Here is a 22,980-nt window from a genome sequence, read left to right as displayed (position 1 = left end):
AAGCACTTCTAACCTTCATATTTGATAATGATGATAGCTGCAAATATCAAAAACATTGATTTTAATGCACAGAACCAGCCTACTGCAGAACATAGAGGCCGCACCTACAGCAGTGGCTCACATTCACTTTCAAAGTGTTTTCATGCCAACAAAAAGTTGATTGGTGGATAGGCTATCAATAATTATGAGAATTGAGTTTGTCTTCCTCGTAGGTCAATTTTAATAGAAGAATAAGTGATTCAGGACAGTGAACCTGTCACATCTACATATATACAGAAGGGAATAACAGTATTGATTATTACACATAACAATGTTCTTAGATCATTATGTAATTCCTGTTATCCCTCCTGAAAATATACAAGAAAACGCCAACTGCATGTAACCGTGCTCCTCATGGGGAATATCACTATTTATTACAACACATGAGAAGAGCTGACAGTTCCTCCTGCAGTTTCATTCATCTATAAATAGTCACAGTTCGATGCTATATCAGATGGGAGACAAGAGAGGCCATGTAGTAACTGTAGAAGATGAGAGGAAACCATGTTCAAATAAAATCACATTTTTTCACATTTGGCAGGCCGTTTTACTGTAACAGGAAAAGGCCCAATTTGGTTTGTATGATTCACATCTTTCCATTCCTGTAAGATTGAATCACATCTTCTCATAGAAATAGATGAGGAAAACGGTCTGTAGGCTTTAGACATCAATTACAAAATGGAGGGAGGGGTCAGTGAGTTCAACACCCAAATGGCAGCCTACTAAATATATCAAGATGATAAAGAAGAATTCAGGTCCTTAAATTATTATATGGATTCTTGTCTTGTGAATGCACAATATTTAAGTGGTGACGCTAAAGACAACACCAATTTCCCTATTTTCACTTGTTTTGTATATTTGCAGCTTAATACTTATTTTATAGCAAAAGTTACTTTCATTTGTCATTATCAATCTTCGTTACTAGCATATTATTGACATTGTTTTCCCTTTTTGTCCATGTCTACTTTTATTAGATCCTCCTGTTACTACTGCACTACCCACAGTTTCACAAACCCATTCAGGCTTTGGCGCAGAATTAACGTCTTTGAGAAAATTTCATATTCCTGCTTCAACCATGGCGACTTTGCAGGATGGAAATTTTGGAACCATTATTGGCAGCGTAGTTGGAGGTTGTCTCTTTCTGATTCTTTTAATTGTGCTCATTGGCGTTCTGTACCACAGAAGAAAACAGACGTTTCGTGGTGATTATTTTACCAAAAGCTACATTCCTCCTTCAGATATGCAGAAAGAATCTCAGATTGATGTACTACAGCCTGAAGATCTTGACCCTTTTCCTGACAACATGAAAAAGGAGATTGACATTAAAAGTAATGATCATATTTATAATGAATATCTCCATGATGACGACAACTCAGATTGGAACCATATTGTTAGCTATAACAGATATCAAGAGCACTTTGATAGACCTGTCAACAATTATACCGACAAAAACATGCCGGTAGTTTCTCAGTACAATCAGAACTTCGACACCGAAGAGGACTTGGTTTCCCATGTGGATGGTTCAGTCATATCCAGGAGAGAGTGGTACGTGTAGAGACTGCTGCAACTGGACTTATGTGCATTCAGCTACATGATTGTCAAATTTACATTTCTGATCTTGACATTTTTTTGTTAGAACTTTTTTTTTTTGCCTGTTTTACCAGATCTTAAAATGGATCAGTCCAATGATTTTATTTTCTCACATTTGAGCTATGTAAATAATAATGGTAAGGTAGAGTTTTGAGGACTTCATTTAATAGAAAATGGCAGAATAGACTGTCACATAGCACTTGCAGCAGAAATGTGTTAAAACACACAGCTGACCACTACGTTGAGATGTCATTTGGCGCTGTTTTGATATGTTTGTGCTACTTGTGCTGTGTAGGTGTGTCTTTAATAGCTCTGCAGTGCCTCAATACAGGAACACTCAATGTAGATGATCCCATGAGATTTCATCCATATCCACTGTATTTTCTGCTATGGCCAGGAAACTAGTAAGGATAGAAAACAATGCTGCTATCAATAAGATGTACTATAGTCCTGTTACCACATAAGAGAACAATCCACACATTTATTTGTAAGATGCTTCATCACATTCAAGGACGCAATTTATTTTTGTAAGGTATTTTTTAGCAATTTTCTACTTTTTCTACAGCTCAGATTAAGTGCTGTATGTTTAGTATTTCACTAGAGAAAATACATGTTTAAACGCTTATAGCATTAAACTACCAGACAGTGTAGATCAGATATGTAAAATTTATTTAATTTTCTTCATTTGCTTGCATTTTGCCTTTTTTATAAATGGAAGATTAAAAAGTGATATTTTATTTTATTGTAGCCAAAAGTCTTTTGATTTCTAGTGTATCATGAGTAGTATGTACATCAATTTCACTTTTCTTAACCCAAAGTAGCGACATTTCCTTTGATATTGCTTAGAGGTATAGTTTGCTAGAACTGGTGCTTCTTAAACTGCTGTCATACAATTCTCTAACACAGAATTGCTTTATTTTATGAATTCAAATGTATGTATGTAAATATGTATATGTCCTCATTAGTTCTTCTCCCAGTATGGCATTTCATTTATGTAAATGGTAAAAACATCACATTTTGAACATTAATCACTCTGTGACATCATAATTCATCTCCCTCATATGCTTCTTATACCACCCATATAACAATATTCAAGTATATTTAACTTTACCTATCTCCTTTAACCCCCCTCCCCTCAATTTTTAAAGGGGTATTCCCATTTTGGCAAATGAATATTATTGTTTGTATGATCGAAAATTATGCAATTTTCCTATATACTTTATTTATCAATTCCTCACTGTTATCTAGATCTCTGCTTGCTGTCATTCTATAAGAAGCTTCATTGTTTATTTCCAGTGGTCACAGGTGCAAGGTTCGTTATATATACACCTGTGATTACTCTCTACAAAACTAACGAGTCATGCACCTGTATGACCATGGTCAGATTTCTGTCCACTGGAAATAAACCATGAAGCTTCTTGTGGAAGTACACCAAGCAGAGATCTAGAAAACCATGAAATGATACAGAAAGAATATTGGAAAATTGTATACCTTTTCATTATTCAAAAAAATTGTGGAAATTGGAATACCCCTTTCCTCATAATGCTAAGCTTACGCATCCCTAAGTGTCAGTCACTGCCTTTACTTTTACTGTTAATCTTTGCCTATATCTGTCATTGCAGCCTAGTAATTTTATCTAATGTAAATCAGAATTTCTTAAATGGAATCTAAGCAAATTTAGCAAATATTAGGATAGGAGTTACATGAAAAGCTTAATAATTTTTAATTCTCTGCTGCTCCAGATCCTCATCTTGCTGGTTTCGGCACATGTGACTGCTGACACCAGTCAAAAACATACTAGTGGTCTGTGATTAGTGGCAGGAAGCCAACAGATTGGTGGGGCAATAGTAGTCGGATATGGAAGAGTTAAGCATAGTTTTTGTTTATTTTGATTGTTGGCTTAATGTCAGAGGTGTATAAGTTATCCCCTTTCATCAGTCATGAGAATGGGAGTCCCAGTGATCTCAAGGATGGAACGGTGTTCCATTAACATCATTGGTTGGGGTCTCGGCAATTGGCCCTCTCCGATCACCTTGTTATCCCCTACCCTGTGGACAAAACACTTTAAAAACATCATCTTTGGCCAATCCCCTATATTAACATCTCATTTCTACTCTCTGTTGTAAGGATACGTTTGGAGGATTGCTGTTGTATCTTCATAATAGAGAGCAGCATATCTCATTGTATACTTAGATTGGAATATGTCCTTTGTTACAGCACTTCCTCCCTGAAATCTGGAGGTGGAGGCCCAAACATCTTCAGCAGGCTGCTATACAGGGTGCGTTCAGTGGGGGTCCAGGGATGGATGTCATAAAGGGGCATTTGTCTCTCTTGGTCTCTATTGGCCTGCACAGAATGTCTACTTTTTTCATGGGAGGAAGCAGGATGAAAAATCACAATGTATTTTGCGTTTCCATCCCGAGTTTCCTTCTGGATGAGGAGAGACAAAAGGCCAAAAGGAGGCCTTTGTCAGCCAGTACAGTATATGTCTAAGGAGCACGCCAAACTGAGGAATACAGCCTGTTTTATTTACATATTTATACACAATTACACAAGGCCCATATTCTGTAATGCTGGTGATGTTAATTACAGTATGGGAGTGAAATTCTTAATCACTTTAGGTAGTCTTTGAGAAGAGGGGTGAAGTTAGACTGGCTAATGAAAGATGGAATGTAGAGCCTCAGAGTCAGGGAATCCCAGTACTACGTACACTCGAGAGCAGGAAGGTACATACCTGATATCTCCATTCATCTTTATCATCAGCTCAGCCACATTGATAAGAATTATGTGCCACTTTTAGGGAATTCACGGAACTTTGGTTTAGTAACCTTCAGTGCCATTACTAAATATTAGGCTCAGTGAACACCTACTTCAGGGGTTTCATTACACTCTCCATTTTAGGAAGGGAAACTTAGAACGAAAGTGGAATGGAATATTGAATAAAATGGAACCTGCTGAATGCAAATGTGAGCTTACCCTGCTGGGCATATGTCAGACGAGATGGAGAGCAATACATTGCGTACGGCCCATAACACCGGGAAACATAGGACATGTCCTATTTTTTCCCCATGTACGCAGTGGTGCGGTGCCGCATGTGTGGCCGTGTGGCCATTGCTTTCTATGGGGGTTGTATGTACTTCCGCAGGCTTGTGGCTGTACTTACATCCCGCATATGGTCGTGTGAATGCGGGCTTGCCGTGGTTTCACAGGGGGCCCATCTGCTATGTTTTGCCCTGGACAAATTCTCCTGACAATGACAATTCCATTATTATACTAGAGAAACAGAAGTCATTTTCTAATTAAACAGGACACAAATGAAGTGGAATCCTCATTACTAGAGGGTGAATGAAATGCCAATTTATATAATACAGATGTGTACAATATAGAAGCACAGGTAAGATAGTGCTGGCGCTATAAAAAAAAATGTTACCAGGTGCATGTATATTGCCTACAAAGAAAGAAAGAAAATATATGAATGATTTACATTTGAAAACAGCTCCCTCTAAGTTGCTCTGAACTCACCTAACAAAAGCAAAGTAAAGATGCTGATTTATATTTCTTAAAGTGTAACTAAACATCACCACCAATGAGCTGTTATCAAAATCTTCTGCACACCGCCCAATTTATTGTGTAGTGGCCATGGTACGGATCTTGCAGTGCAGAAACCTTTAAAACCTACATTACGAGTTTCTTTTCATAATTATCTTTTGTGTGTATTTTGAGCTAGTGAATAGTGAAACAGCTGCTATATCTTCAGTGCAAACAAAGCAAAAGAGGCCCTTAGAGTAGCAAAACAGCAGAAATAATAAAACAGTTGTGAATTCAGCACTAGAAGATGAGGCAGACACACAGAGAGCTGTGTTTGTGAGTCATCGGGGCACATGGATTATAGTCTTTCGGCTGCCTTTTTGCAAGTTTCCTGAAGTTGGCCTACTTAATCATAGCTGCCTCCAGTACAATGCAAACTTTAGTACACTGCTTGATTCTGCACAAAAATTCGCACAAGTAGTTACACAAAAAAAAGGAAAGCAATAGGAGTGATACATATCCCCCTTTGTCTTTCTTTGGCAGCTGACTCGTCTTCCTCTTCTCTCTCTATGTTACTATGGGCGCCATGTAGAGAGTTTATAGTCTATCTTTTAGCTTGTAGGTAAGGAGAAGTGAGTGAGCAGATTAGGAGGCAGTAAAGAGACGTGGTAGTGGCTCATAACTTAAGAATGAAGCATTTTTTTCTGAAAAAGATACATTTAAAACTATTACTTCTTTAAACACACAAATAATAAACCGTGCCTATCTAAATTATAAAGTCTAGTTGCTTTAAGCATTTCTAAGGGAACCTATGAAATAATTGCACACAATTTATCTTAAGAGTGTACACTGAGCCACTAGCCAGAATAATAATATTTAGCCATATGATTTGGTGCTTGTATCAGAAAAACAGAACTCAGTGCATTAAAAATCTACAGAGAAAATATAAATTTTTTTGTTTGACATGTTGGATATGCCTAAGGTGCTAATACCCTTAATGGCAGCCGCAGGTACCAGTTATGGTCCAACACTACTGCAGGAACACCAAGAATGCTATCTGCAGCCGCTAGCACTTGTGAATTGTACACAAACCACATGGTTTTACCTTATCAGAATAAATAAAATTTACAATGCCATGAGACCTTCAGCTTTGATAATATAAAAACGGAAGTTTACTCTTTCTTCATAGACTATAAATCCACCCTATTTATGTGCCTTTAGTGGTAGGTAGTAGCTTCATGATGCTTACTTTGAATTGTATTCAATTCTAAAGAATAGTGTTTTTCCCTATCAAATAATCAGATGGAGTTACTATCTGACAGCCAAGTTCCCCATTTTCAGTCGCTCTCATTGAGACAAAATCTTTAAGGTAATGAACATCTTTATGAACAATTTATACGTGTAAAAGGTTCATGATATTTGATACTGCTCTTCAATATACAAAAAAATTATAAAAGCTAATGTTTTGGATACTGTATGGGTAGTGAGGCATAGTCATCCCTGTGGGGGGGCTACAGCTTGGAAAAGAAAGAAGTAAACATGCACTTTAATACAAGAGAAATGCATGTCACATGTCAGTCCATTAACGAGATTTTAAGGAATACAGTTACTGTCCTAGATTTGGTAGATACAGTAATATGTTCTGTGGGTAGTGATACAAGTGAATGCAGCAGTAATTGTGTAAAGCTTAGATATATGGATCATACAATCTCATAGCTATTCAGCAGTGCCTGTTAGATTTACGGTAGTCAAGCAGGTCAAATCTCCCCCATATTTGGTGGTTCAGCAAATGATTTTATATTAAATACTGGCCATGGCTCAGCTGTATTTAATATATTTTATCACAATTGAACTATTGCAGTTTTGGAGAAAACACCTGTGCAGTTTAGAGACGTCTCCATGTGTTAGGAAAGATACTATTAGTTTGTTACATGTTGTACCATATTCATGGAAATAAAGTATGTCTTAACTCTTTGTAAATTAATGTTGAGGGCAGTTTTGCCTTTTTGCCTATTCTTTTCACTAAGTAAAATATTTCCCTGTCTTCCAGACTTCTAAATCAAACTTGGCTTCTACTAACCCCATTGCTAGTATCTATGTGTGTATAAAGAGGAGGTCACAGGCTCAGGGCAAACTGTGGCTCAGGGCAATTTTTATCAGGATAAGTATAATATGAATGACCCTATCAAGGTCTTATACATACCCGGTTAAAGTTTTCTTTAAAGAGGACCTGTCACCCAATTTATCGGCACTTGGAGCTGCTTACTAAAGTAAGCAGCTCCTAGTACTCAATCAAATGCTGCAGTGTTAGAGTGATAGCGTTACCGGAAACCTGCGGTGGAGTACAATGTAATCATCGGACAGCTCGCAAAGCTGTCCGATGTATTCATGAGGGGGCGGTCCGAGGCGCTGCCTCTTCCCCGGACCGCCCCGCTCGCTCCATAGGCCAGCAGTGACTGCCGCGCGCTAGGCTTTGCGAGCTGTCCGACAATTACACTGTACCCCGCCACAGTGTTAGATAGCGTTACCGGAGGTTTCCGGTAACGCTAGGAGCTGCTTACTTTAGTAAGCAGCTCCTAGTGCCGATAAATTGGGTGACAGGTCCTCTTTAAGTGGCCAACCGACAAGCTAATTTATTTAATGGATGATGCTTATCGTACAGTGAGGGTTTGGGAACTGTCAACATTTGACACTTGTGCAAAACAGAAAGACGTAGCCTATTGCACTGTTGCCTTGGACTGCATATGCTATCGAGTTGAAGAAATCTGCAAATCAAAAAGCCTAAATGATTATCTAAGTCAATGTCTTTATAGTATATATGCCATTCTTTTCAATGAGAGTCAAATCATAACAGCAAGTGGAATGTAATTGTTGAACAAGTGGGGTTTGTCAATGTAACTAATAACTACGATAATTTTTGTTTATATTGGATTAATACTAAAGGTTAGCCAATCGGATGCTAGGATTGGGTTTACATACTTGTGACCACTTGCAGTTTAGGCATATTCATACTCATATTCTCAAAAAACAGTAGATTGTTTACAAAACTAAAGGAACCTCTGGCAATTTCAGGAGGTTCAACCAATACCAGCCCTCTACTGCAAGAGATCTTTAAGTAAATATCTGGGATTTACAGAAGTATTTATTTGGCTTTAAATTATTTTTCTATGAAATGCTGATCTCTGGTAGGTTTACGTTCAGGTGGGTACTATTTTGAAGCATTGTGTTTTCTATTGTAGCCTGCTATACATAATGTGCTTATAGATTTGTAATAAGTGGCTTATTTTTCTGCTTTTACACTTTCCAATGTATGTATGAGCATAACTATTTGTTTATATGCTGTCTGCTGCTATCAGGGATATGAATGATTTTGAAATCAACCAAAAAACCAATAAAATCTTCTGTTAAATAGTTCAACAGAAGTATAAGATTGTAAAATCTCTTTGAGAACAGTGGTCTTAAGATCTTAATTTTATCTGCAATAACATATTTGGAGGTTAGAAAAGCATATTATAATGTGAATTTTTATAAATAAAATATTTTACTTGCGCTTCTGGTAAGTGTTAGTATGTAATTTTCAGATTCTGAAGTTTTTTTATGTGCCCAAAGTTGAGTTTACCAATTTTTTTATGATTTGCTAGAGTAAACTATGTTTTTATGATGAATAATTTGTTATTCTTGCAACTGTTGGTGCTTGCTGTGTTTGCTGTTAAGCAATGTTTATTACTATTATATTGTACAATATGTTTTTAATAAATGATTGAAATTCCATACTTATCTGCACATTTATTCAGAAATACTTGGAATCACACAAAGGGTAAAAAAATAATTAGGCATATAACTTAAAGAGAACCTGTTACCAGATTTTTGACAAATACAGCTAGTGACAGGTTGCCAAAGAGCTCTGTTAACCAAATGCCACCTTGGCAAAAAAAAATAGTTTCCCTCACATCCCCATAAAATTAACTCTGGTATGCAGCCAGATATAGAGAAAATCAGAGGGGACATGTCCTGCTTGGCTTACTCCAGTGGCTCCTCCTATCCTTACTCACTTTTGCAAATCTACCCCATGTATGTATCTGATGACATGAAATCACAGCATGTCTCCCCTCACCATGCCTCTTAACTACAAACTCATGTAAAAACTATTTATATCCATACAAATATGATTTATTAATATTTAATCACAAAAAATTAGTCACGCAAAATAAATTTTAAAAGTTTCTCAGTGTTTATTTTTCCAATATTTAAACTAAATAAGGCTGCATTCACACGATGTATGCCCGCCGTACTGTAGTATAGTATGGCGATGTATAGGGGATGTATATCTACGCCGTATATACGTCGGCCGTATATATACATCCCCCATACGTTCGTGAGAATGTAGCCTTACAGCAACCATAATGGTTGAAAAACATTGGTTACAGTGTAAATGACACAAAGGGAACTGCGCAAAAGTGAAATCTGATAAGTTGAACAAAAGGAGAATATAAACGTATACAGTAACTTTGTGCATTTTCAAGCACAAAAAACTCACACTATCAAAAAAACTCAAGCTCAACTCTACCTCCCCATTCCATAACTGGCTACCCCAGTGGACATTAGACAGCAGTTAACAGTTTGTACCACCATCTTTACCATATCAGGTCAAATTTATGATGGCAAGATTTATTGGCATAGACTTTCTGTTATTGTCACATGGATCAAATAATTAGTATGAAGACCGCCCTCGGGGGACCTAAAACAGGTAAAATCAAAGTGGAGATTCAAAACTCAGGCCCCTTCCACACTTGCGTTGCAGATCACATCAAAGTTTGATCAGGGTGCGATCAGGGTTTGGTCAGTGAAAAACGCACATTTTGCATCAGAGTGCAATCAGTTTTCAGTCAGAGTTTGTTCAGTGTCTCAGTTTTTCATGCGCGTTTTCAATGCAATTTCAATGCTCAGGACTGAGCTCTATCTTTTCTATGGCAATTGATGCGTGAAAAACGCATTGCACTTGCATTGCACTTGCAAGTGTCTCAGAGTGCAATGCGTTTTTGATGCATCTCCATAGACTTGTATGGTGCGTTTTTCACGCGCATGACATGCAAAAGTAGAGCCTGTCAAGATTTAAACGCGCGTTAAAAAACCGTGCGTGTGCGCGTAAATAAAAATGCAAGTCTGAAAAGACCCATTGATTACAATGGGTCAGAGTGAAATGCAAGTTCTGCGCGTCAAAAGCACGCGTAGAAATCGCGCATTAAAAACGCAAGTGTGAAAGGGGCCTCAGGATCCTCAAACTAAATAGAAGAAATCTAATGGCAGGACCAGACACAATGGGGCAGATTTATCTAGTGTCTGAAAGTCAGAATATTTCTATGTTGACACCGAATTGGCTAATAAACTAAAACACCACTTCGCCCTTGATTGGCAACCCGGAACACATAACTAAATTAGGGATAGAACTAGCATTCCCAACAAAAAACCTATAGAAATTTAATTACATCACCCAACTACAAACAGATAAAGAATTAACAGATTCTGTCATGGTGTGGCCGTATCACATCTTGTAAAAAAAATTACTCTTCCAAAATGTCTCTAGGACCATCCCTATTCTGGAATCATTTATCAGATCGGTTAGGACCCAACTGAGAAAATTTGTTTGGAAAAACTCTAACCCAAGCCTAGCACTACACACACTGAGCAAACATAAATTGGTGCGAGGGCTGGGGGTCCCAGAACTAAAAGACTACTACACAGGCTTCATTCTAAACCAAGTTGGGGGAACGACAAAAACAAGAAATGGTACTCGAAAAACGGTACAATAACAGTACCCCCCTTCAAGTTTGCCTAATAACCCCCCTCTGGCATATCCACCCCTCACCACCTAAGTTAAGCACTGTGATAGCTACGAACCAAGCCTGGAAAGATTACAAACACCCTATTCTTCCTAGCATCATCATTACTTTTGATAGATCTTAAGGATTTCACTCTCAAATCTCGTATCATTATGGCCCATATTCAAGAGACATTGGAAAGACACTTGTGGCCCCAACATCGGGGAGGTAATTGCACCAATTAACATCACCTGCTCCAAGGAAAAAGCAATATCCCCGCTGACTCATGGATGAAACGCACACACTTCCAGCTCTAGGCCACAATGTTTTAAATAATATTTTTTTCCTTTTATATTTTGTTATTTACTTTTTTCCTTATAGTCTCCTCCTAGGTATTACACTATATTTACTTTACACTCTCATGAGATTTAGTCCAAAGGTTCGGAGAAGTTATGAGCAAGTAACTCTGTGATTGATGTAAGAAATTATGGTACTCAGTTATGAAAACAATAAAAATTGTTTTACTAAAAAAAATATACATATATTTCTGGCATTTGTAATGACTGCTTTTTTTTTTTTACAAGCAGCACCACACTTGGCTACATGTTGTTCTGTAGAAAACCTGTAGAGAACCTGTTGTGCTAATTAACCCACCCAAAATAAAGATCTATTTAACCCCTTAACGACTTGGCCTTTTTTAGTTTTTTCACTTCCATTTTTCACTCCCCACCTTCAAAAATCTATAACTTTTTTATTTTTTCACATAAAGAGCTGTGTAATGGCTTATTTTCTGCGTAACAAATTGCACTTTGTAGTGACGGTATTTAATATTCCATGGTGCGTACTGGGAAGCAGGAAAAAAATTCCAAATGCAGTGAAAATGGTGAAAAAACACATTTGCGACGCTTCTTGTGAGCTTGGATTTTACAGCTTTCACTGTGTGCCCCAAATGACATGTCTACTTTATTCTTTGGGTTGCTAGGATTATGTGGATACCAAATTTATATAGGTTTTATAATGTTTTCATACATTTAAAAAAATTTAAACCTCCTGTACAAAATGTTTTTTTTTTATTTTGCCGTCTTCTGGCGGCAATAACTTTTTCATACTTTGGTGTACGGAGCTGTGGGTGGTGTCTTTTTTGCTAATTTTGATGGCGTTTTCATTGCTATCATTTTTAGGACTGTGCGACCTTTTGATCAGTTTTTATAAATTTTTTTATATTTTCCAAAATGGCAAAAAAAATTTCATTTTTGACTTTGGACGCTATTTTCCGTTACGGGGTTAAACACAGCGAAAAACCATTATTATATTTTGATAGATCGGACATTTTCGGACGCGGCGATATCTAATGTGTTTATGATTTTTACTGTTTATTAATATTAATATCAGTTCTAGGGAAAGGGGGGTGATTTGAATTTTTAGGTTTTTTTATTATAATTTTTTTTTTTAATTTTTTTTTACTTTTACTATTTTTCAGACTCCCTAGGGTAATTTAACCCTAGGTTGTCTGATCGATCCTACCATATACTGCCATACTGCAATATGGCAGTATATGGGGTGTGGGGAATTGCTCTGGTAGTTGACTGGTAGCAGTGCAGGAAGCAGTGACACACGCAGGTTTAAAAGTCCAACTTAAGTGTTTATTCACACTTGCAAAACAGAACACAAATTCAGCCTTGGCTTAGGCACATGCAAAAACATTATAAAAGTAATTCCTGCCCGGCTAGGCGCTGTCTAATACATTTTGAGGACCCTAGCTATCCGGGTACCAGGCTGCCTGGCACACGCTCTTGGCCAGCAGCAAGACAGGAGACCCTCAGTTACCTTTGCTGTGAGAATGCAATCTCGCTTTCAGCTCTCCAGGTAGGGCCTCTCCTACTGCTTCTGGCCTGCAGACTAAATCAGGCCCTAACGAGGCCTGTGACCTGCACCTGTGGGCTATACAAAAGCCCAGGACCGAAGCCCGGGTGGAGTAGGAGTCCCACTACCAGCCTACCCCTACTCCATAATAAGCAGGCCCAGTACGGACATTACCAATGTGTCTGTGTTAGCTAGGCCAACACAGACAAAACAGACTATTCCTGCTTATCATGTCTGCATTAACCCTTGGGTTACTGCAGACAAACCCAGGGCTTTTACCACCAGCATTTCATCTGCCTGTAAGACAGATAGCGGTTTTCCCACACAACACCTCTCACTTTCTCACAGGGGATTTTACTCCTCATTCATTACAATGTGCTGATAGTACATTGTAATGAATGGGTTAAAACGAGACAGCTTCGGGCCTCCGTGAGGCCCGAAGCTGTCATGGCAACGGATCACTGCTCCCCGTGACGTCATAGGGGAGCGATGATCCGCGGCAAGATGGCGGCGCCATCTTTCTGAAGCCTCCGGCAGCATTGCCAGCGGCGATCGTAGTGAAAGCTAGTGAAAGCTCGTAGTGCTAGCACCGATCGCGGGTGTTACCGGTAAGCCTTTGCTGCAATATGCTAGTACGGCGCGCGTCGGGAAGGGGTTAAAGACTTGGCTTAAAAGCATTGTCCTTATCTCTAAATGGTTCCTTTCCATGGCTGCAATGCTACAAAAATCAGTTTGTAAACTTATATGCAACTCACCTGGGTGCTTGGCTGAAAATCTAGGGTTTGATATTCCAATTTTCACAAACAAGAATTCTTTAATTCATCAATGTAAAAAGCACATAAAAGTCGAATACAACTGCTCTGAAGAATTTATTGGCCTCCCAGCCAGTAAAAACAGCACAAACAATCTGGCAAAGAAATAGAATCTAATAAAAACATTAAGCCTCAAGTCAGGAGATGTTTTCAAAAACTCTGTAAGGGTTGTAGAGAAACAACTCATGGTTGCACTACGTTTACATCATTAAGACAGAGATAACATGTCAGACTAAATTTGTTATTTGAATATGTAAAAAATAGATTTGACAAGCTTTGTTGACGCATGGTATATGGAATGTCAGGATCAGGAGTAGTGGACCCACTGCATTACTGCACCCACTGCACATTGACGATAGCTGACACCTGGGAGTGTCGTCTGAGTGGAATCCAGTTTTCACCAGAGCTCACCGCAAAGCATGTTGGACTTGTTGCGGCGTGGTACCACCAGGCCGCTCCACAGGAGCGACTTTGTCCGCAGTGGCAGTTAAGGTGAAGTACAGAGTCATATAGCAGAATCGTAGTTGGGGAAAGGCAGGAGGTCAGGACAGGCAGCCGGGATTGTAATCAGTAGCGGAGCAGAAGGTCACGGCAGGTGGTGGAGGAGCATGGTTAGGAACAGAACTGGGGTCACAACAGGAATTCAGCAGACAGTCACAAGGCATATGGATAAAGGTTTCTCTCAGGCACGAGACATAAAGATCTGGCAGGGCATAAGGGAAGAGGCTGGCTATTTATTACGTACCTGGTGTCCAGAGCCAATTAGCGGTGCGCTGGCCTTTTAAATCTCCGAGAGCCGGCGTGCATGCACCAGACTGCCGGAGACACAGTAGGAGCATGGACAGGTAAGACAGCCATACCGATTTTAATTGTTGCTGACAATGTTGTAGCCTTTGCATTTATCTCTCTGCACACCTCATGTATATATTTTGGGGTCTACATTACTGGCCTGGGAAGCGAGAGGTATGTGCTAATTCACTGTATTCAAAATAGGAGCAAAAAGCGATCCAGAAAAGCACAGACCTTTGACTTTAATATTGGTGAAAATATTTGAGGGGTTTGTTAGAGAAGCTTTCCTGGAGTATCTCACTTTACATAACCTTATAACTCAGCATCAGCATGGGTTTATGAGGGATCAGTCCCGTCAGACTAATCTGATCAGATTTTATGAGGAAGTAAGATCTAGACTGGACCTGGGGGAAGCTGTGGAGCTTTTCCATTGCACAGCTTAAAAGGTTTGTACACAAAATTAGACTACTGGGACTAGGGGGAAATTTGTGTATTTGGGTTAGCAATTAGCTAAGTGATAGAAAACAGAGGACCTAGATTAATGTTACATTCTCAGTTTGGGTTGAAGTTACCAGTGGGGTTCCACAGGGGTCAGTATTGGGTGGGGGGGGGCATGCTATGTGAAATGCAAAACAGATCAACAGAAAATTAGCAGTTCTACCAGATGCTGTATATTGATACTGTCAAACTAATTAGATATAATTGTTAGCCTTGTTGCCATAAGGAATCATCATCTTATCATGTTGTCCATTTTGTTCCTTCAATATATAGACCCTCAATATGGGTAACAACTTAGGATACTGGTTGAATTACCCACTTCTGGTGTAAAAATAGTAATTCAAGGGGTAAATGTCTTGGCTCAAGTTGATGACGTTTTATTATTTTTGGAAAATCGTAAATTCTGCGGTTAGGCGCAGATAACTATTAAACTGAGGCATTACTGAAGTTTATATCCAAATGGAGAAGGTGAACAGCTGGCTCTCCTTTATTGTGGCTTCTTGGGGATCATTCTCCCTCCAAATTTGCATAAATGATACCAAATGAAAATCATGCCACTGTTTGGAAAAAATCTCTTCACTTGAGGTCACTGAAAACTATTTTTTTTTTAGAAACATCTGCAACGTCCCTGCCAATGCGCATGGCAGAGGATTAGTTGAGAATAAGCCCTTTTACTACTCAATACATATAGAGGTAATTGAGCAGCGGTAGCTTCTGCCTGGATAGGCAAGGGTTAAAGGAATGTTAATGTTATCATCCAATGATGTTCCACTATTGTAACTGGAGTGTGATTGGAGAAGGAGACCACCTGACTAGGGAGGAACTAAAGAGCTCTTGAGATCAGGCTCTCAACACAGGAGGAGCTCAGGGCACATGCTCTGCATTCAGGCCTCCTAGGCCTCATCAACTTCACGCAGACTGATACTGAAGATACTCAGGATTAAAAGCTGCAGCTTCCAGCATTGGACACCGCTACATCCCAGCCTGCCCCTGCATCCAGGCTCTAGACCGAACTTCTGAGGTTCCTCTCCAAAATCACTCCAGTACTGCACTTGTACAGAATCGTTTGGCGTGTTGTTACCATTGGTTCGAATAAAGAACTGTAAGTTACTTTTATGCACAACATTGCCTCCGTCTGGTCCCTGCTACGGCTGTATCACCATCAAGGGCGCCCCATCCATCCACCAGGGACACATACTACAGCCTTTAAGGGCTACCCCAGGGAGAACCAGTACCACAGCCTCTCCCTCCATATAATTTCTTGCCAACACCACCTGCTGGAGACCTTCCAGACTGTGGGACAGCCCTCCGGTCCCCATACCAAACACCGTGACACTAGCATGCCTAGGCTCCAACCGCCAGCCACTCCTGTATTCTTGGCCCCGGCTGTCTCCAGGCCCCAAGAGAAAGCTAGGCCCCGGTGGGGGATGTTGCATATCAAAGCGTTTGTATGTCAGTTTTTTGGTGTACAAGCCATGAAAAAGTGACACTTCCTGGTATGAGGCCATGAATTGTGACTTTTCTTCCACTCATGCCACCCTCATGCCAAGTGGGCTCCTAGTATATTGGGCTCATTGACGACAGAGGGATTACCACGTGATAAATTCCCCCCTTTATAAACCTACATTGCAAATGATATATACAGTGCAAAGATCAGTTGGAATAATCACACTCATGGGGGCACATGTATCATTTGTTTTCTTTTTACGACTTTTTAACCCCTCACCGACATGTGACGTAACAGTATGTCACATGCCAGGTCCAGGTACATGGAGAGGGCTCACAGGCCGAGCCCTCTCCGCCATCTTACTGAGGATCGTTGCTCCCCCTGACGTCATCTGAGAGCGGCAATCTGTCGCCATGACAGCCTTGGTCTTCCGAAGACCCGAGGCTGTCCCATTTAACTCTTTCATTACACTGTGCGTTCAGCACAATGTAATGAATGAGGAGAAAAATCCCCATAGACTGTGATACTGTATTATGGCAGTATATGATAGGATCGATCAGACAACCAGGGGTTTAGGTACCTAGGGATTCTGAACAATAGTAAAAAAAAAAAAATTATAATAAGAAAACTATAAAAATAAGAAAATTCTCACTGTTAATTCGGTTTCCATTAGTCCACCATGACGGCCCCAACTAGAGGATGACCCTTGACCTCTGTAGGGACAGGAAGCAGAGAGGTTAAAGGCCCCTCCCCCGCATCCACACTCCAGTGGCTACCAAATAACTACACCGGCTGTGGATGCAACCCATTTATTGTATGTTATAGTCACACACAGACACAACAGGTTAAATAATAACAATACTAAGACTACTCTGTCTCATAAAGCAAAAAAGGGGACGGGAAAATACATGGGCCATCATGGTGGACTAATGGAAAACGAATTAACGGTGAGAATAATTCTCCTTTTCCATTGCGTCCTCCATGACGGCCCCAACTGGAGATGTACCAGATTACCAGTACTTCTAGGGGGGGACAACAGCCTGCAAGACCTAACGACCGAAGGCCTGGTCCCTGGCGCTTTGGACATCAAATCTGTAGTGTCTAGCGAATGTTAACTGGCTAGACCAGGTAGCTGCTTTGCAGATATCTACTAGAGAAGCCCCACATTTTTCAGCCCATGAGGCTGCCACCCCCCTGGTTGAGAGGGGCCCTCACTGTCCCTGGAATGTCCATATTTTTGGCAGCATATGCCTCTTTGATGGTAGTTCGGATCCAATGGGTACTAGATGCCTTGGAAGCTCTTTTCCCCTTGTTCTTCCCCGTGTACTGCAGGAGGATGTTGTCGTCCTTTCTCCAAGGTTTAGAGATGTCCAAGTAGTAGAGAAGACATCTCCTCACATCCAGAGTATGCCATGCTGACTCCTTACTGTTCTTTAGGTTCTGGCAAAAAGAAGGTAACACAATTTCTTGATTGCGGTGAAAACTGGAAGACACCTTGGGTGTGAAAGTCTTATCTAGAGTTAGAATTACTCTGTCTTCCAGAACTCTAAGATAGGGCTCTCTGAGGGAGAGAGCCTGAATCTCCCCTAGCCGTCTAGCTGAGGTTATGTCTATAAGGAAGGTCAGCTTAAGGGTTAGGTTTCTAAGGTCAGTATTCTCTAAAGGCTGAAATGGAGGCCCCATCAGGTGATTCAACACCAGAGACGGATCCCAGTTTGGGATGTTTTGTTTTAAGCGAGGCCTTAGCCTGGAAGTAGCTTTCACGAACCTCTGGATCCACTTGTGCTCAGCCAGGGAGGTATCAAAGAAAGCACTAAGGGCCAACACCTGGACCTTGAGCGAACTTGTCTTCAGCCCTTTATCAAATCCTGCTTGCAGGAAATCCAGTATCTGCGATATGTTAGGGGACAACTGGTTAGGAGGAACTGAGCCGCAAAAAGACACAAATTTCATCCATATTCTGGAGTAAATTCTGTGGGTGACCACCTTACGACTGGCTTTCATTGTGGAAATTACCTTGTCGGATAGCCCCTGGGCTGTTAGTATCTTCCTTTCAGGATCTATGCAGAAAGCTGGAGAGTCTGCGGATTGGGATGAAGGACTGGACCCTGGAATAGGAGATCGGGACGAGGCGGTAGCAGGGATGGATCTGTCAGTGCCATCTTCTTTAGCCAAGGAAACCAGTTCCTCTTTGGCCACCAAGGAACGACGAGGATAACTTCCGCCTGGTCTTCCCTGATTTTTTGTATGACTCGGGACACGAGAGGTATAGGGGGAAAGGCATACAGTAACAGCCCCCCCCCCCCCCAGGACTGGCTGAATGCGTCCCTTTGGCTGAAGGGAACTGTGGGTTCCAGAGAGAAGAAACGCGGGAGCTTCACGTTCTTGCTGGAGGCAACAAACAGGTCTATTGACGGATGTCCCCACCTCTTTACTAACTGAAGGAAGATGTCTTCGTTCAGACACCACTCGTTCTGATCGATTTTTCTGCGACTGAGGAAGTCTGCCGCCTGATTTTCTTCTCCCTTCAGGTGAATGGAGGAGAGGGATTGAAGATTGTCTTCTGCCCAGGCAAAGATCTTGCTTGAGAGTCCCAGGAGATACAGATTTTTGGTTCCCCCTTGGTGGCGTCAGTATGCCACCGTAGTGACGTTGTCCGAGAATATCCTGACGTGCTTCCCCCTCAGCATTTGTGTGCTGGATCTTAAGATTTCTAGCACCGCTCTTAATTCCCGATAATTTGAGGAACGGGATTTTACTGAATCTGGCCACAGTCCTTGAACAGGATGATCTGCAACAATCGCTCCCCAACCCGACTGACTTGCGTCCGTCTGTGTAACTGTAACTGGCCAAGCATGCCAGGATACTCCTTTCCTCAGATTTGCTAGATCTGTCCACCTTCTGGTTTAGGTGACGAGGATCTTTGTCCAAGGAAGACAGCACCCAGTTTTGGAGTGTCCTTGTGTGGCTTTGACTCCATTGCATGCACGGGATGCATCGGTCATGAGTCCAAGGATTCTCATCGCTTCTCTTATGGAGCAGCACTTCTTCTTCTGGAATGTCTTTACCTGGAGAATTAGTTTTTCTCTTTTTTCCTGCGGGAGAAAGGACATTTGTTGTGTGGAGTCTATTAGTACTCCTAGGAATACTACGCTCATGCTCGGGTCTAGGTTGTATTTTTCTGTGTTGATAATCCAGCCTAGCTGTCGAAGGGTCTTCATGATGACATCTCTGTGAAGAATCAGCTCCTGTCTTCAGGCACTTACTACCAGAAGGTCGTCCAGGTATGGAATGATGGATAATCCTTCTTTTCTCAGGAATGCTACTACCTCGACCATTATCTTCGAAAAAGGTGCAGAGGATATTCCGAAGGGAAGGGCTTTGTACTGAAAATGAACTTCCTCGCCTTCTGGTGACAGAACTGAAAACCTGAGAAACTTCTGCGAGTTGGGGTATATTGGGACGTGGTAGTAGGCGTCCTTCAGGTCTATCGTGCACATGAATGCCTGCTGTTGGATTAGAGCTGAAGGCGAAGAGACGGTCTCCATCTTGAACCTCCTGTAGCAGACATACTTGTTTAAGCCTTTCAGGTTGCATCATTCTGGACTCCCGGTCGGCTTTTTAATGAGGAACAATGGAGAATAATGTCCTCTTCTTTGATGTTCCGTAGTTACGGGGATAATCACATCCAGCTCTATTAATTTCTGCACTTCTGTCCAGAGTTGGAGTAACAGATTCCGAGAAGGTTGCCTGGTTAGGACGTAATTTGTGGGAGGAAGAGCGGTCAATTCTATCTTGTAGCCATCCTGGAGGATAAATAGGATCCAGGGGTTTGACGTGATCTGGCTCCATTGTTGATGAAATTTCAACAGTCTTCCTCCCACCTTGGCGTCATTGCTTCCTGAAACTCGGGGCAGAGTTACTGGCACTAAGGAGAAACCCCCTGCCTCTTCCACCTTTGGGGTAGCTCCACCTTCCTTGCTTACCCTTACCCCTAAACGACTGTCTCCTGTCTTTGGGGTCACGAAAGGAAGGTTTCCTCAGATTGGTCCTGGATTCTGGGAAGCCCTTCTTATCTGCCACTTTTTCCAGGATGGTGTCCAATTTGGGTCCAAACACGTATTCTCCCTCGAATGGAATGCCGCACAGCTTAGACTTAGACCTGAAGTCTCCACTCCACTGACGCAACCAGAGGGATCTTCTCACTGAGTTGGATAGAGTTCCTTCCTTGGCACTAATCCTAACCCCTTCCGCTGAGGCGTCCGCGTTGAAAGCTGTGGCTGCCTTGAGGGTTGAGAAGGTATTAAGCAATAGATCCCTTGGGGTTCCATCCCTCACATGCTTCTCCAACTCCATTACCCAGTGGAACAGGGTGCGAGCTACAGACAAACTTAAGGTTCAGCATGGAACACTCCCAGCTCTTTTTCAACAGGCTATCTGCCTTTCTATCCAGTGGGTCCTTCAACTGAGTAGCGTCCTCAAAAGGCAAGTCAGTCTTCTTGGTCATCTTGGTGACCTGAAGGTCCATCTTAGGAGCTGACTTCCATAGCCTGGCTTCCTCTTCATCAAATGAAAGGCGGTTCCTAAATTCTTTGGACCGAAGAGTTCATCCTGAATGGACTGCGTCTCTTCTACCTCCTCTATTTTCAGGGTATCTCTTACAGCCTTTAAGAGGGGCTCTAGGTATCAGAGGTATCAGAGGCCAGTAAATATCTTGACTCCATCTTATTTGCAGAAGTGGAGGGGGGTGTATCAAACTCCAAAGAATCCCTGACCGTAGCTCCTTCAGAGTTTGAAGCGGGGTCTGAAGATGAATCTACTATCCTCTGTCGCTTTTGAGGTGGCTCCTGGGGGGTAAAGGCAGCCAAGGATGATGAAACAGATGATCGGACTTCCTCCTGGATAAAACTGTGCATCTCATCCATGAATGAGGTCCTCTCCTCACAAAGCAAATTATCCAGGCATTTTTTGCACACAGGTTTCTTATATGCACTCGTCAGTTTTTCAAAACACATGTTGCATTTTTTATGAGCCTTTTTCTTTCTTTCAGAGGAGGATTGCTCCTTAGAACGGCCTTTTTCCTTCTCCTTGGGATTCTATAGAGAAGAGCCCAAATAAGGAACAGAGGAAAGGGCAGAGGAAAGGGCCGCGACCGGATCGAGGCCCCAAACTGAGCTGGGTAGGGGATAGATCCCGCGCCATGGTGCTCCCCCCTAACTGTCCCAACTAATGGGAAGCGAGGAGAGAATTTTCCTTTTACTCCCTGCCCTGTGTAGGGACAGGAAGCCACTGGAGTGTGGGGGAGGGGCATTTAACCTCTCTGCTTCCTGTCCCTACAGAGGTCAAGAGCCATCCTCCAGTTGGGGCCGTCATGGGGGACGCCATGGAAAATGGCACTTTTTTGCCATTTTGAAAAATATAAAAAAATACAATAGCAAGCGATCAAAAGGTCATAAGTCCTTAAAATGGTAGCATTGAAAACGTTTTAATTTTTGTAAATGTATGAAAACATTATAAATCCTATACAAATGTGGTATCCACGTAATCGTATGACCCAAAGAATAAAGTAGACATGTCATTTGGGGCATACAGTGAAATCGGTAAAATCCAAGCCCACAAGAAAATGTCACAAATGCGTTTTTATATCAATTTCACTGCATTTTGAATTTATTTCCAACTTCACAGTACACGGCATGGAATATTAAATACTGTCACTACGAGGTGCAATTTGTAATGCAGAAAACACAGCTTTGTACATGGAAAAATAAAAAAAGTTATAGATTTTTGAAGGTGTAGAGTGAAAAATGAAAACCCAAAAACTAAAAAGGGCTGCTACATATTTTTCTATATGTGTTGTTGTGATATATGTCTTTTTTTTCTTTGCAGGTATTTTTATTTTTTGCTACTTTTTAGGTTCATTTATGGAACTAAGCATGGGTCAGTTGTACTTCGTTTTGCACCTAAAATGTCTGTAATTTGCTAATTTGTCGCAAAACAAAAAGACCATCTGTTTTGGAAAGATACATTTAGGAACACTGAAACAGACACTCACTTCGGCTAACTTCTAATGACCCTGGCATACTCGCAAAAATGCAACTTAAATGTCCCCCCCAAAAAATCGAGCAAAAAGAGAAAAAAAAAATGGTCAAAATAAAGATGCATTTCCTCCATGGAGCTTGAGTTCCGCAAAAGCAGGTGTTGGTTAAACTCCGAGCTGAGAAGGATATCCTTAAAAGGGTTATAGTTACTGTACAGGTTTTTGGGGTGGCTACCTAATATTGGCTGTTCTGCACAGTGAAACCTGCTTACATCTTGACAACAAGCAACATACTGACAGAATATTCAACTGAATTAACACCTATTTCTTGAGCATAACCACCTAATTCACTGCAATAAGGGGTACAGGAAGAGCCTCATACAATCTAGTAGTTTAGAGATGGTCAGGCATTAGAGAAACCACGTGCTGGTGCTATCAATTGGAATAGCCAAAAAGCAGAGGATGTTTCCATGCCAGTAATGCCAGACTAAAGCTGCTTTATTGTATCAATCGCGTTATAGAAATTAGGGAGCACCTCACATCATATTAGTTTAGCAG

At 41.1% G+C, this 22,980-nt stretch overlaps 1 protein-coding gene across 3 annotated transcripts in view; it reads left to right on the top strand.

Annotated features, from left to right (window-relative positions):
• NECTIN3 (nectin cell adhesion molecule 3) overlaps nt 1–22,980 on the top strand; it is a 95,974-nt gene that overhangs the window by 60,797 nt on the left and 12,197 nt on the right. Inside the window, exon 6 of one of the 3 annotated variants that reach the window (XM_072137110.1) lies at nt 1,014–1,584. The exons of 1 other annotated variant lie outside the window; for it this stretch is intronic. In XM_072137110.1, coding sequence (XP_071993211.1) covers nt 1,014–1,584 — 571 coding nt within the window. Of the gene's footprint in view, nt 1–1,013; nt 8,929–22,980 lie in introns of those variants that run through there. One more of the 3 variants, XM_072137109.1, reaches the window with a different exon arrangement.

Source organism: Engystomops pustulosus, chromosome 2 (genome assembly GCF_040894005.1).
Source record: "Engystomops pustulosus chromosome 2, aEngPut4.maternal, whole genome shotgun sequence".
Lineage (NCBI taxonomy): Eukaryota > Metazoa > Chordata > Amphibia > Anura > Leptodactylidae > Engystomops > Engystomops pustulosus.
This window is presented reverse-complemented; position numbering and strand designations above follow the sequence as displayed.